Below are 16,668 nucleotides of genomic sequence, written 5' to 3' on the forward strand. Positions count from 1 at the left end.
ATCATACTACAAAGCCTATTTTACGATTTCCGTTTTGGTTTATACTGTATAGATGCCTGGTTAGGCACGCCATCAAAGTTCACAGTTGTGCCAAACTTGCGTGAAATAGATTCAGGAAAGAGTTGCTTTTTTTTTGCTGATTTTCCTGAAGTAAACATAACACACAAGATCCCCCAATATAAATTACATTTTTATTGAGTTGTGAGTGAGTAGAACATCGGGTTAAAAAAGGCTATCTGGTAAACATGTTTATGAGGAATAATAGCTGGCGAGTTGTACTTGATTGCTCCGGATAAGAAGCCTTAAGGAAGATGGGATTTCTGAATCAAAGCCATGTGGCAGCTGTCACAAACCCCTGCCGCATGCAGGAAGGGTTGCAGATGTACCCTTCCCTCGCATGGTATTGTGGACCTTGTTCTTCTCTAATCAACAGTGAGGATTCAGGCCAGACACCAATGAGCGATGACTCACCTCCAAGTCATAGAACTCCTGAGAGTCGTCCAGCCCCAGCACTCGGATTTGGAGTCCTCCGCCATGGCTTTTACCCACACCGGCCATGTTGGCGCTCAGGCTCTGACCCGGCTCCAAAGTACTGATGCCAGCATTGAATGGCGCTCCCAGCCGTGTGCCGGGGGTTTGAAGAGCTCGGTATGAACCCTCGATTTCCCCCATTGCCCCTCAAGGCAGATCGCTCCCGACACTCCTGCAATCACAATACCAGAAAGTAATTTTTACTGCTACAACAGTGTTAATGATGCAAAGCTCAAAGCATTCCAGGGTCGTAAAGTGTGTTTTTATTTCAGGTTTAGTGGCCCAAGCTTTGTTGAAACACAAATGTTCCAACAGGGGGTCTGTGGGTATCAGTGCATTAAATTTAGTTCTTTAAAGGCAATTTCCGACTAAAATTTGAGATTGACTTTTGGACAAATCATCCCACTGTTAAGTAAAGTATTGCAGGTAAGTACGGGTTATATACAAACGGTGTAGGTTATGAACAAGATGGAGTTCATGAACTGTTATTATACCAGTTCCCTGAAATGTAAAGCTATTGGCTGACTTTTAAAGGTCTAACATTTGTAGAAACTTAATTTAATACATTTGCATTTTTTTTTTTAAAGATCATCCAGGGTGCTGGATTAAGTATTGTATTTTACACACATTTTGCACGTTTTAACCACATCCTGGGGGTGGCTGTGAGGCACATTCACCAACTTTTCACAGTGTTTATTCGGGGCTCAGCCTTTCTTATACGGACAGTCTGCACAGCACCGTGCCCCGCAGGGAGCCTTACAACTTGTGAAGTACTGCGCAAACGTAACATGGAAAAGGTGCGTTAGGTGATTCAGGCCTGACTGTTAAACGTGGATAAAGTAGCGAGTGAATGTTGTAATGTCAACATAAGAAGGAAAAACAAGGGGAATGGATTCCAAATCCACAGAACCGTCAATAAGGTGACGCTTTGAAGGGTGGAAAGGAGAAAAGTACCGACGAGAGGTGACTGCTGTAGCCAAGTAAGTTACGTTTTCAAAAAAACAAGTAAATAATTACGTCAAAACTTCGTTTTCATTAAAAAAAAAAAAAAAAGGAGAGTAAATAAAGACGTAAAAAAAAAAAAGACATTACCTTGATTATTGTCGAAATTGAAATCCTAAAAGTTTTGAGGATCGGCAAAGCCGCAGCTCCGCTCCATGGTCGTTGACCGAAGCAGCTCGCGGAGAGTCCGGGATTGTGCGTTGATTGGTTCAGAACAGCTCGAGCGCCGGGACTGCGTGCCGATTGGTTAAAAGCAGCTTGAGCGCAGAGACCGTGTGCCGATTGGTTAAAAGCAGCTCGAGTGTCGGCACAAGTGTGCTGATTGGGCGAAGCGGCTCTATTCGTCCATCGATTGGTTCAAACCTCGTGGCATTTAAGCTACGCGATGCAGAGCTGCTCTCTGGGTTCCACGAGTGGAAAACACAGGTTTTTATGAGGAAAAACGAAATTAAAAATGATGGACCCACTGGATTTAAACTCATGAAAACTTTTATAATTCGTGCCTCCATATATTGTTGCAACCTATAGGTTGATATGTTGGATTCTAAGAAGTTAATTCGAGAAAAGAAACAACCATTAAAATCGAAATGTTGCCTGGGACTCTCCCTGTCTGAAGACGACACAAAAATTGTGGCCGATGATGAATCCTGTTTGGAAATAATGCCACGCTTCACTGTAAGCATTGATGAGACCAGCTTCTGGTGTCTTTTACACCTAACTTTTGTCAAGTTATGGGATTGTTTTGTGTCAATATCTGCAAAAGCGGCGGAGATTTGTGATTCCAAACAAAAACAACAAGAAATAAAAAAAGATAACCATCGCCATTATAGTAGCGCCCTCTCCTGGGCATGTGCTTTAGCTCGAAGTTAAAAAGACCCAGGAGCAACATAAGACGAATCAATTATTATTATTTGTCAATGGCTAAGATTAAGTACCCACCCCCCACCCCGAAAAAAACCCAAAATATATATATTGTCAATAATTTGACTCTACTTTTCTTGGCGAGGCAAAATTACGGACAAAATTGCATCAGCAACCAACTATTAATGGCCCCATTAATGCCAAATCCATCAACTGCATCAGCTGATAATAAAATGTGAAATACAATAGAATATGCTATATTAAGAGGACAAAACAGTAATAAAACACATAAAATAAAACAAAAATAAGGTAAAATGTGGCATTATTAGGGGTCAATCCCGAAGGGAGGGAACCCTATTGTTTTTGTTTGAATCCATTATCACCAGTCAAAGTGTGTGCCACTCAAATACCGTCTAATCCACGAACATTACACAATTTGTATGCGGGGCAGTCCACACACTGCGTGGTCCAAGTTTGATCCATATCGGTCTATATTTGTAGAAGGAGTTAATAAAAAAAGTTGTTTCTGTCACCCCTGTTGGCGATACCAAATGGTCACGTGAAAACATTGCAGACTACTGACTGATCACAGAGAATCCTCACTGCGTCATTGCACACACGCAGCGGTTGCTTGCCGATCAGATACTGCGACCAACATGAAGCATGCCAGGAAAACCAAAAAAAGCTTATTAACATTTTTGAATACAAACCTCCTGTGAAGAATTTCGCAGTTTCACGTGTAGTCTTTTCATCTGACTTGCATCACACCTCATCCAAAGCAGCCAGTGAGCAATCACCGGGGAAGCTGCAAAATGTTTTCAAGACTTCGTAGTAGAATTTGTAGTTAATGAGGGGACTACAGTTTATGTTGTGCAGCAGTAGGACACTTGACAATTCTTTCCGTTAGCATGTTTTGTCTAATACAATTTCTAATAAAAATTCCACCTATAACAACGCTATCTGCTCTGAGAGAAGAACCCATTTTTCAAAGATCATTGCAGACAATTGCAGGACCTCTACGGTACTTTACTCAACTATTGAGCGATTGTTAAATCCCGCTCCAGCTTCTGACATCCTTTGCTTTGCTTATGCCTCAAAATGTGAAGAATTTGCACAATTCTTCTACAACAAAATAACAACAATTAGAACTGATATTGTCAGAAACAATAGTGACCCCAATATGATCTGCCCTGTAACAGGCTGACAATTATGAGGAACATCTCTGATGCAGAACACAGTAAGATTGTACAGTAAGACAGTAATTCCTCAACTTGCTTGACCCTGTGTCAACAACATAGTGTATCAACATCTCATCTGTTCTGAAAATGATTCTCTTGAGACTGGAATATTCCCCAATGCATTCAAAACAGCTGTGGTGAAACCGCTATTTAAGAAACCAAATTTAGACTATAGTGTCCTAAGTGCAAGCACGATACTTGAAAAATAAGTTTTTAATCAACAAAACAATGAAAACAGTATTCTAGAGGAGCTCCAGGCATGTTTTAAATTTAATCACGGAACAGAGACTGCTCTAACTAAAATAGTCAACGATCTTACAGTCAGTGCTGCTGCAAACAAGGTGTCAGTTCTTATTCTCCTAGATTCGAGTGCTGCATTTGAGACAATTGACCACAGCATTCCAATAATTTGTCAGGAAAGCTGGGTTGGTCTTTCTGACTGTGATCTTAACTGGTTCCGAATTAACAATTCTTTAATTAGTCTTGGAAATCATGTGACAAAGAAATATGACATATCTTATGGTGTTGTACAAGGAAACTGTCTTGGTCCGCTTATTTTTTTATTATATATAATGAATATAGGTAATATAATCCGAAAACACAATATTCATTTCTTAGCTATGCTGATGATACACATTCATACATTTCTGTCAAGCCGATTGATGTAAATGCCTTATGCTCCCTGACTATCTGTCTGTCCACAATGAATCAATGGATGAGCAATACTTTTTAAATTAAATGAAGACAAGACAGAAATACGTTTACTGTAGTCGGCCCCAAAACCAAAAGAGATATCCAATAGGTTAAGGAATTCGGATCATCAGAATAAAATGGAAATTACAAGTCTAGGTGTAACTTTAGACTCTGACTTAAGTTTTAAATCCCACATAAACAAGGTGACCAAAACAGCGTTCTTTCACTTAATAAATGTTGCCAAAGTACACCCCTTTGTAACTCAACAGGATGTTGAGAAGCTTGTTCATGCCTTTATCTCAAGGAGACTGGACTAGTGTAATGCTCTTTTTACTGGTCTTCCGAGAAAATAAATTGAGAAACTACAACTTATTCAGAACTCTGCTGCTGGATTTTTAACAAAAACAAGAAAGAGAGAGCATCTTTTAGATGCAATGCACTGGCTCCGTATAACTTTAAGAATTGATTTTAATGTAATTTTACTTGTATACAAAGCTCTTAATGGTTTAGCACTCTCTGACCCACGGATTCCCTGTTAACCCTTCACAAGCCCTTAGGTCCTCTACAGCAGGTCTTCCACACATTCCAAAAGTCCCTCAAAATAAAGTTGGGGAAGCTGCCGTCATCCACTATGCACCTAAATTGTGGAACACTGTAACAAAAAGTATTATAGAGGTGGGCTTAGTGGTGATTTCTAAACGGCAACTGAAAACATAGTTTTTTAATCTGGTTTATAATTAGCAGCACTCTTTTTTTTAATTATCATTGTTTGTAATTATCTATTTTATCCATTCCTTTTAAAAAAAAATTCTATTTATTTTAACCATGTTTTTAAATTATTTGATTCTTCTTTAAATTATTTTATTATTTTACTTATATCTTTCATTGTTTTAGGCCCTTGGATTGTGTTGTTTATTCTTGTTTATTCTTGTTTATTATTGTGGTTATATATTGTGGTTTGTATTCTTTTTTGTATGCTGAAATGTAAAAACACTTTGAGCTGCATCTACTGCATGAAAAGTGCTTGACAAATAAAGTTTATTATTATTATTATTATTATTATTATTATTATTATTATTATTATTATTATTATTATTATTACTCATAGCGCCACCCATTTGTGTCATGATAGATTTCAAGCTATTTCGAATTTTGTCCAAAACATTTTTTCCTGACTTCCTACAGATGTTGGTCATCCAATGTCCATCAAACTTGGACCACAGCACGTCTGGACTGCCCCAAATACAATTTATTCAATGGACATTCTTATGGCCCCATAGTTTGGCCTCAATTCATTTTCAAAGTTTACAAAAAATGTCTGGGCACGGCCTATTTGACATAATCTGCAATAAGTCATGAACGCATTGTGCTATCATCGTCCAATTTGGTAGATATGTGAGGGTATGACTGAGGCACTGTGTAAAAACTGGCGTTGTTTGGTCAATAGGTGGCGCTATGGAAATCATAGCGCCACCTATTGTTTGAATTGACCCAATGTTCACCAAAATTGGATCATAGCATGTCTGGACTGCCCCGAATACAATTTACCTATTCTTTGCTCCAACCCATAGTTTGGCCACAATTAATTTTTAAAGTTCACAAAAATGTCTGGGCGGGGCTTATTGGACAGTCTCACATAACTCATCAATGTATTGCATTATCATCATCAAATTTTGGTAGATATGTGCAGGATATGACTGTGGTGTACTTTGGTAAATAGGTGGCGCTTACTTTTAATGGTGATATCTCATTCTGCGCCTATTTGCGTCATGGTTTTTCCACCATTTAGAATTTTGGCAAAAATGTTTTTCTTGTAACTCCACCTACAAATTTGGTCCAAATAAACAAAATGCTCACTATCAGCCAAAGAAATTGAAAGACACGACTGAAAATTCACTACAACAGATGCTTCCATTTTGTGAACCATTGAACGAGCCAACTACTCATACAAAATCATTTTGCACAATGTTCAAGGATGCCTCATGCAGAAGACATTAAATATGATCCATGGTTTATGGAAAACACACACGCACACACACACACACACACACGGGGCAGTCGTTTGTCTTTTTTTAATGTTTTTTAGTTAAGTTTGTTTTAAATGGTTTTTTTTTCATATGATACACTGGTTATCATATGGTAGTTGTAGTTAAAAAGTTGTGTCTTGTGGCAGGAAACTGAATTTATCACATTCTCCACCCACCCACACAACATGCCTGTGGTTCTCAATTTGAGCTCCGGGCTACTCCAGAAGTAAAGAGGTTCCAGGGGGTCCACAGCAAAATGATTGATGGTTAAACTTTTTTTTACCTCAATTATTAAAGTTACAAGACATTAGAAGAATTAGAGCATGTGCAACAATGGCTGTTTTGACCATAGTTTCACTGTTATCTCACAAACTAGTATGGAATGGAAGTATGGAGTATAGTATGGAAGTTTGGACATATTATCTCATCATATCTTACAATGAAAATCTACTCAGAATCGGTTCCCAGAGGCAACATTTTACCAAATGGCTTATTACGTACCTTGGTATGAAAAATGTTGAGAATCACTAATAATAATAATAATATTAATAATGTCGCGACCCAAGGGGGTGGGCCCAGGCCTTTTAGTTATGTTGATGCAAAGGATTATGGGTCCAGAGATGTTATGTGTCTCCATTGTATTTTATTATGTGTTTTCAATTGTTCGGGATATTCTGTTGGTGTTGGGCTGTGTTGTTTGTGTTGGGGGGTGACCCAGACTGCCTTGACTGTTGTTGACTAGGACAGGACCGGGACGTTGACTGACGTAGCCTGTTATGGCCTCAGGGGTTCTCTGTGTTATTATTGTCTGCGAGAATAATTGGAAGCGGCCCCTGCTGATCGTGCAGTGTATGGGATGAAGGCGGTGGCTTCTAAAAGAATGCTCTGTCTTGACTGAATTAATTTGTTCCACAGCGCAAGCTCGCCACATTGGTATCAGAAGTGGGATATGGAACCAATTAATCGAGAGCTATGCGAAACAGCTGAGGCTATATGGGAGATGCACCAGCTGACAGGTCGCCCCACCCTCCCCGATGGCACCAGTGCATCATGACCGAGAAAGAGGGAGTTTCTGGCGCAAGATGGAAGCCGACCCTAGATTGGTCACCACTTGGTGACCAGGGGGGAAACTGCAACGCTGTCAGCTGCCTATGAAAATCCACCAGCGACACCTATGCCTGGATTTCTGTCAACACTGGTTGCACCTCGGGCCCCTGCTAAGCTGCCAAGGTACGGTGGGGGGGCGCCATGGGAGCCCTATCTTGGCCAGGTACGGCTTGCAGCATGGTACGGCAGATGGGTGGATGAAGAGGCCGCCGTCCACCAGACCCTGGCACTGGAGGGAAAGGTGCTGCAGGTTCTGCTAGACTTGCACCGCGGAACAGTGCAACGTCCAAGCCCTCGTCACAGCGCTGGAGAGACGTTCCGCGCAGTGCCTGTTTGCGGACGAAAAGCAAGGAGCAGCTGGCCAGCTGCTATCAACAGAAAAAGGAAAGCCTGGGCACCCTCGCAGTAGATGTCGGGCTCCACACTCAACGTGGTTACCCACAGTTCAGCACAGCAGATGTCCCAGATGTCGCCCTGCACGTCTTCCTGCGGGCACTGTCACCAGAGCGCCTATGCCAGCATGTGCGCCTCACTGCACCCCGGTCGCTAGACGAGTCACTCGAGAGGTGGAGCGGGCTGAGGCGAGCCACCCCACCAAGGGCACCCATGTCCTGACCATGTGTCAGTGCAGCAGACTGCGAGGGCAATGAGCTGGAGGATAACAATGGAGAGCCTGTCTGTCGGGTGCCTCCCCCAGCCACGGCGACGACCACCACAGGCCACCAACCGCTGCTATCGCTGTGACGAGCCTGGTCACATACCCTGTGCTTGCCCGTTGCCGGCACCCAAGCCTGATTCCCGCCCACCGCCAGGAAACAACGGATGAGTGGCCCAGTGAGGGTAATCCCGCTCCCATACCGACTCCTCTCCAAGGCTAATATACCCTGGTGGCCCGTCTTGGCCACACCAGGGGCCTCTACATGGACTGTGAACTCGATGGCCAGGTTTGCCAAGCCCTTGTGGACACTGGGTCCAACATTATCCCCGTCTGTCCAGGAATCCTTCAGGGCACCAGGGGGATACCCTCTTCAGCCTGAACTGCTACTGCTGTCCAGATGAGGACAGTGATGGGGAAAAAAGCCAGTATGGAGGGCACAAAACCACTGGGGATTCACGATAGAGACCAGGAAATGGTGAGTTCTGGTTAGCCCACATACAGAACCCATGCATCATTAGTCTGGACCTGCTGACCTGTTTGGGCGACAGGTTGACCTGTCGCAGGCCACACTCACCATCGGCTCGGAGACATAACACTTCACCCAGGCCCAAGGAGGAGGACTCAGCAAGACCACTGGCGAACAGCTGCTGCCTGAGCCTCACCAGCCACCATAGGGTCCTTTACACCCCTGCCAGCCACCAAGGGGCCCTCTAGCTGCCAACAGCCGGGGGGGTCTCTTATACCACCTACCTCCCTTCCCTCTACTGAGACCTGCACGGCAGTACAGGAACTGTGGGAACGCAGCTGTGAGGTACTCGATCACCAACAGTGTCGGAAGCTAAAGGAGCTTCTCAATGACAACATCGACCTCTACTCCGCCAAGGATGAGGAGTGCATGTGCAAGTGTCATGTAGCGGAGGAAAGATCTGGAAGATGGCTGCTGTGGGGGTGATCGAGCCTTCAGATAGCCCGTGGGCAGTGCCACCCATTCTGGTGAGAAAGAAGGATGACAGCTGGAGGTTCTGCATGGACTATAGGCGTCTGAATGCCGTAACCACCAAGGACTGCTACACACTACCCTGCTTCGACGACAGCCTGGATTACATCGCAGGTTCCTGCTGATTCAGCTCCATGGATTGTGGCTACTTAAGCCAAGTGGTGGTTGCTGTGCTGCTTCTCCCCCGGTCCTCCACCGGATCCCCCAGGTGCTGCCGCTACAACTCGAGAGGGGATTGGTCTATCTCCTGGGCTGCTGGATTGTCCCGGCGATGCCTGCTGGGCGGAGAAGCTAGCTGCCAGTGGTTACTTGTGGTGGTTGTTGTGCTGCTTCTCCCCCGGTTCTCCACCGGACCCCCTAGGTGCTGCTGCTGCCAGTTGGGAGAGAGTTGGTGCTTGGGCCGCCCGTTGAACCACTGGTGGCTCCAGGGCGTCTTCGGACGACCCTTCTGTGTCCCTTCCCTGGAGATGAGGCTAGGTGGAAATAGCCATGCGCAGCTGGAACATGTCATGACACAGGGCTCCCATCCTGACTTAGTGTGGATAAGGGGTTTTTAAACCTGATGCTCGTAGCCCAACCAACGGGCATCAGGTGTAGCTACTTAAGCCACCCCATCCACCACAGTTATGTTGATGCAAAGGATTATGGGTCTGGAGATGTTATCTGTCTCCACTGTGTTTTATTATGTGTTTTCAATTGTTCAGGTTATTCTGTTGGTGTTTGGCTGTGTTGTTTGTGTTGGGGGTGACCCAGACAGTGTTGACTGTTGTGACGTAGCCGGTTATGGTCTCGGTGGTTCTCTGTGTTATTTTTGTCTGTGAAAATAAATGGAAGCTGCCCCTGCTGGTCATGTGGTGTATGGGACGCAGGCGGTGGCTTACAAATGAATGCTGTTTCTTGACTGAATTAATTGGTTCCACGGCGCAAGCGCATAATAATAATAATAATAATAATAATAAATATATCTGTAGGCAGCAACACACAAAGTCTAGTTGGGTTGTGTTAGGCCCCTTCCCCACATATGTCTTTTTCTCGTTCTGAGACCTCCACTTGTCGCCATTGGTCCAAATGCTGTTACATCATGGCAGGGAGACTTCAACCTCCTCCTTCTCACTGGTCAACAAGCTTTTTTTTTCTCGGAGCCGCAACATTCGGAGCTTTTTTTTTACATAAATTGTATCTGCTCAAATATAATCCGGTACGTAAATAAAAAACAGTAAACAAGGCTGAATCTGAGTTTAGTGAGTTCGTTTTAATTAAGGAAATAAGGGTTCTGTCAACAAATGACAAGTTTGATTTCACAATTTTTATGTATATTTTTTTACATCTTTATGTAAAGCAAAGCCACTGCCAACTCCTCTCGCGGAGGAGTGCTTCTTTCATCATCTTATTGAATTCTTACTGAGTATTCTGCTGACGATGTTCTGGGACATTCTCCAGTGGCTCTTATGTCTTTTGCATCTTTTTTAAGTGTACCTCCTGCTTAATTGTAAAAGACAAGTCTAGGGTCTGAGTTGCATTTTAAGAAGAAAAATAATACAATTTAAGAATGAAAGGACCTGTCTCCGGGTTCTCTGAAACACAGCACAAGTTAAAAATGTCCAGGTTGACATTGAACGTTGCATCGGCTCCTCCGGTACGCGGTCTACACAGCAAAACTCTCCGAATGCGAGTAACAGCACACGATTAAGACTGACTTGGGGGGTGAGTAAGGCATGTCAACATTTAAATTTTGCCAGCTTACTATCAATGTTGTGTGAAAATAAAATGAAATTCATTGCGTTCCAGTGTTTTGCAATGTGTTTATCGTGAATGTTCATATCGCGATGACGACAAAAATACAATTTCTGTTGCTCCAAAGGGCAAATATTTAATTGCATTGCATTTAAGTGGCACCAAATTACGCATTGTGATTCGGTCTGGAAGATTCCAAACATCTTGGATCCATAGTTATATGGTATGGCACATGTAGGTGCCATAGTTTTCGGGGTTTTGTAAAACACAGCACGAGTTACAGTTTTCAGAGTTTCAAGTTCAAGAGATTATTTGTCACACACATACGGTCGTACATATATGCAGTGAAATGTCATGACACCCGGTGATTACGCACAGGCTCTATAAGCTGGAAAAATACTCAAATGTGCGTTTCATTTAATCCCAGCAGCGGCTCAAGTTGCCTGCTTTCGATATTACCCGGACTTTACCCAGCCAGCACCCTAGTACAAAGTCCAGGTACCGTCCGATTGAGCGGCATGTGTGAACGGAGCAGGTGCGAGTGGGCGTGTCGATGACGACTCTATCACGTGCCAGTTATTTACCTTTGTGCAGATGACTGAACAATCGTACGATTACGTTGTCTATCGGCGATCGCGGTTAACACTGATGAGACAATTTTTTATCCGCCAGGAAAAATCCGAGCACTGAAACTATATAAATGCAGTGTACGGTGTTCTGAAACTGGAACGGAGAGGGAGAGAGGGGACAGAGGCTCTCGCCCTTTCCGTACAGCGCTGTTGAGGAACTGCTCCGGATCTCACTCCCCCCTCTACAGTCCTGTACAGACACTTTAAAAGGTGCAGATGCTCAAACATTGACCCCCAGCTCCGGTTCCAGGCCTTTGGCCGTTCTGGGCAAACGGAGCAGCACAGCGGAACTCTGATCACTGGGAGGATGGTAATCTGCACTCCGCTATTAATTATTTAATTAATTAATAACGCGCCTGATAAGAAGGGAACCGTGGGCAGGTGCTCGGACACCCCACCCCCGTACGTACCTGCCGCTCAATATGCAATATTTCGATTTATTTCGTATTACTTGTATGGAAAATGAAAAACATAAACCTTACTCGGAACTGGAAGATAGTTTTTTGTTTTGTTTCTTCTCCAGACAGTGGTGCGCGCCGGCTCCCCTGCCTGTATTTTTATTTTACATCTATTTATTTTAGTCGAAACTTTTTAACACAACTGAGTTCAGGGACTGTCCTGTTCCGTCCCAAAAAAGAATCGTCCGTCTCTTCTGTGTTTCCCTGTTTCTATGGGACTTAATTTAGTAAAAACCGGATGCTTTTGCGTGAAAACTTTACTTGTAAATAATAAATCCTGCTCTTCTGTAACAGGGACACAGCATTTGCAGCATTAAAATACGTTCTATGTGCACACGTATGTTTAATGTTGCAAATGCGGTGTCCCCTTTCCAGAAGAGCGATTGGAATTTTGCACAATAGTCTGTGATCTCCTACGACCGTGATGCACTCGTGGATGTAAAAAATTCCCCGAAATAACAACTTTGGGACCTTTTATCCACTGATCCAGAGTGGCCGGCGGAGATTTTACTAACACTCTCAACAAAGAAAATAACAACAACAATGAGGTGGCATTTAGATCAGAATGAGGACGCAACCTTACCGTCCACCTCTGCCAAGCATCTTTCTTGCCAATGTCTAGTCCCTGGAAAACAAGATGAATGACCTTCAAGCGAGGATTACATTCCAATGGGATACGAGGAGCTGTTGCGTCCTCTGCCTGATGGAGACATGGCTGAATCTGCTGGTGCCGGACCACGCCATACGTCCAGCCGAGTCCTTCTCCATGTTCACAGATCGGGGGAGTCGGGGAAATCCAAGGGTGGAGGCATCTGCATCATGCATGACTAACAGCAGAGGGTGTAACCCCAACAACATCAAGACTCTCCCACTCCTGTCCTCCAAACCTGGAATCGCTGACCAACTCATGTCGTCCATTCTACCTCCCCTGGGAATTCAGCATGGTCATCATCACAACCTTTTATGTCCCACCGCAAGTGGACAACGACACAGCACTATCCGTCCTATATGATGTGTTGTTCTGACTTCGAAACAAACATCCCGATGTGGCTATAGTGGTGGCTGGGGACTTTAACAGGGTGAACCTTCAAAACCTTCAGTTCTGCCCAAATTCTAAATACATCATGTGTGCCACCAGGAGAGATAGAACTTTGGACTACTGCTCCACACTGTACAACAACGGATACAAGCCGTCTCGCTCCCTGCTTTCAGGAAATCCGATCACGCCACCATCTCGTTGCTTCCTGTTCACAAGCCTTGCGTGGTACGTGGAAAGATAGTGACGAGGGACGTAAAGCAGTGGTCAGACCAATCGGAGGCCGCGCTTCAGGATGCTCTGAGTGACATTGACTGGGGCATATTCCAATCAAGTTCCAGTGACATCAGCGAGTTTTACAAAAGTAGATATAAGCTTCATAGCTACGTTAGCAGAGAGCATCATACCCACAGTGAAGGTTTGAATATTTCCGAACCAGAAACCGTGGGTCGATAAATCCTTTCGTGGTGCTCTGAATGCTTGCACGGCCGCTTACAAAAAAGGTCTTGTATCCGGAAATATGGACAATTACAAAGCGGCATCATACAAACTGCAGAGGGCAGTGAAGGACGCTAAACGGACGTACAGAGACACAGTGAAGCTACAGATGGAGCAACAGGACACCAGACACCTGTGGCAGGGGCTGCGGACTATTACAAACTACAAGAGCAGCTCCTCCCCAGCCACGAGAGTGGACGCCCCCTAGCCTATGAACTAAACTCCTTTTCGGGATTTGAGGCTGGCAACAACACTGCTAGCTTGCTGGCTAATTTGAGTTACATCGCTGGGCATCAGCGCCCACTCTCAGTGTCTGAGCATGACTTCAGGAGGGCTCTGATGCATGTGAAAAGGCTGCGGATGGCATATCTGGGCGAGTACTGAAGACCCATGCTAACCAGCTAGCACAGGTGCTCACTAGGATATTCAACAATTCCCTGGCCAAGTCGGTGCTCCTGTCAAGTCGGTGCGCCCGCTTCAAGAGGTCCACCATCATTCCTGTGCCCAAGAACGCCTCTCCAGCCTGCTTGCATGACTACCGTCCAGTGGCCCTCACCTCGGAGGTCATGAAGTGCTTCTAGAGGCTGATTAAGGATTACATCTGCACCCCCTTCCCTCGCACCATTGATCCACTGCCGTTTGCACACCGGCCGAACAGATCTACTGACGACGTGGTCTCCCAGGTACTGCACACCACGCTCACACACCTGAACGGCCGGAAGGGGGCCTAGGTGAAATTGCTGTTCGTCGACTACCGAGCAGCTTTCAATACCATAGTCCCTACCAGACTGGCTGTCAAGCTGTGGGAGCTAGGACTGAACTCTCCGCTGTGTGCCTGGATCCTGGACCTTTTCACAACCAGGCCCGAGGTGGTGGGGAGGGACACGTCCAGCACCCTCACCCTGAACACAGGATGGACTTTAGGAGAGGATTACAACCGAGGATGCACGCGCCACTGGTGATTAATGGGAGTTCTGTCGACAGGGTGAGAAGCTTCAAGTACCTGGGAGTCCACATCACAGAGGACTTAACATGGACTATACACACAGAGACTCTGGTGAGAAAGGTGAGGCAGCGTCTTTACCACCTCAGGCAGCAGAAGAAATTGAGGGTCTTGGTGAGGATCCTCAAGTCCTTCTACTCTGGAGCAGATGAGAGCATCCTGACAGGCAACATCACTGCCTGGTTTAGGAACTGTAGGAACTGGAACTACCCTCCTCTACCTGCAGGACTTATAGACCAGGAGGTGTAGTAGCAGAGCCCGCAGGATCGTGAAGGATCCTCACCACCCCAACAACGGACTGTTCATGCTCCTGCAGTCGGGCAAGCACCTCCGCAGTCACACAGTAAGAACAGAGACTGAGACCGAGTTTCTTCCCGCAAGCCATAAGGACTGTCAATGCTGAACTCACCGGGGGCCCCCACTGAGACAAACACATAGGCATTGTGCATAATCTCCGGGTGCGTTGCAATGACATTTCACTGCATATATGTATGCTCGTATGTATGTGATGAATCAACATCCTAAATCTTGAATCTTGAATATAACTTTGGATGATGATGTCACAAAGCGGCCCGCTCCTGAAACTAATTAAATTACGACAGTTTTTCACCATTTTCTGCTCCAAATGTAGATCGATGTAACAACAATACGTCTGAAATGTCCTGGTTCTAATGAGACCTCAACCATGTCTGTGCGTAATGCCATTATGGTGTTTCAGATACTTTTAGCCAGAAAAATGCCGAGATTAAAAATTACAAAAAGTCAGAGCAATAACAATACTAATAATAAATATAGCTCCAGGTAGCAATAGATGGAGTCCAGATTAGTTGTGAGACTCCTGGTTGCTTGTCTCGTGGAGCAACCACTCTGCGGTCTACGCAGAGCAACCCCCCTGTCTTTAAAACAGCCGTCTATGTTTGCCTGTGAAGCAGAACTACTCATTGTTAGAACTCACCGTATTGTCTGTGGAAATAGAGCTGCACTCTGAGGGTTGGGTGGCTGTTTGGCGCCGTGTTGGGCACGTAATTTGTTTGTTGAGTTTTTTCCTTGGAGTACATTTTCAGTAAGTTACGTTTCAATGAAATACGAAAAACATTGTGGTATTTCTGTGATTAAACATCATTGCACGGCTTCTATTTTTCTGACACCTCGCTAGACCTTGCACGCATCACTCAGTTGCACATTTCGGTGGTTTCGAGTGGACGCGTTGACAAAACTCTGGACTACTTTTTACTGTATTTTCCATTAAAGTAATGTGGACCAGGGATTTAGAATATCAGTCGAACAGATCGACTGACATTTACCAGGTAAGAAGCTTATATAAATATACACGTAAACCGATAGTTGGTAACGTCGAACATGTACAGAGTGACCGAATCCACGGCGCACACTGGATAGGGTCTAACTGGACATTCTCAATCTGAATCTCTACTTTTATAGTTAATAATATGATGACATCATAAAGCGTCTTACTGTAAATCTTAACTCGTTTAACTAATTTTGTTTACAATAGTGACGTGTCAGTTAACCAAAACCAGCTGAATATTTTGGGTCAAAGTTGTTCGGTTTTTCACTAATATCTGCCCTGTATGTGGATCCATTTGGATGAAACCTAAACCACGAGATCCTAGTGACATACCGGTTTAAATGACACCTCAACCGTTTTCGTAACTTATGTCATTGTGTTCCAGATACTTTTAGCCGGGTTTGTCATGTTTCGATGTGAAATTCATTTGCTTGTGTCTGCGATAGCGATCAAATTTGGTCGGTTTTTTCGCGAATTTCTGCTCCGTGTGTGGATAGATTGGGATGAAACTTTAACAACGAGATGTTTGTGACATAGCAGCTCAAATGAGACGTAAGGCATTTGGTGGGTTACATCGATCGAAGTTGGTTTCCAGATAGTTTATTGTTATTATTGATGATAACGACATTATTATTATTGTTATTATTAGTAGCGGTAGTAGTAATAGTAGTAGTATTGTCTGATAAGAATAAGAGCAAACATGAATATAAACAATCATGATCATAGTTAAATACAATTTCCTCGAATGGGCAATTATTAATCAAGTGATTCAAGAGGAAACTGTAAATAACGGACTCTGTAAAGTCCAATTTTGCCGACGAAACCCGACTCTGCGCCGTGACGTTGCGGCAGCTGATTGGACAGGAGCTCCGGTATAAAACGCCGGAGCC

The 16,668-nt window shown here is 44.3% G+C and overlaps 1 protein-coding gene across 2 annotated transcripts in view; it reads right to left on the reverse strand.

The window, feature by feature from the left end:
• Positions 1–1,698, reverse strand: part of farp2 (FERM, RhoGEF and pleckstrin domain protein 2) — a 31,542-nt gene extending 29,844 nt beyond the window's left edge. For both annotated transcript variants that reach the window (XM_080004139.1, XM_080004138.1), the window contains exons 1-2: positions 1,624–1,698; positions 472–703 (exon numbers count right to left, since the gene is read on the reverse strand). In XM_080004139.1, coding sequence (XP_079860265.1) covers positions 472–672 — 201 coding nt within the window. In that variant the 5' untranslated portion in view covers positions 673–703; positions 1,624–1,698. The remainder of the gene's footprint in view (positions 1–471; positions 704–1,623) is intronic.
• Between the last annotated feature and the right edge of the window lie 14,970 nt (positions 1,699–16,668).

This window comes from Zeus faber (assembly GCF_960531495.2).
Source record: "Zeus faber genome assembly, chromosome: 1".
NCBI lineage: Eukaryota > Metazoa > Chordata > Actinopteri > Zeiformes > Zeidae > Zeus > Zeus faber.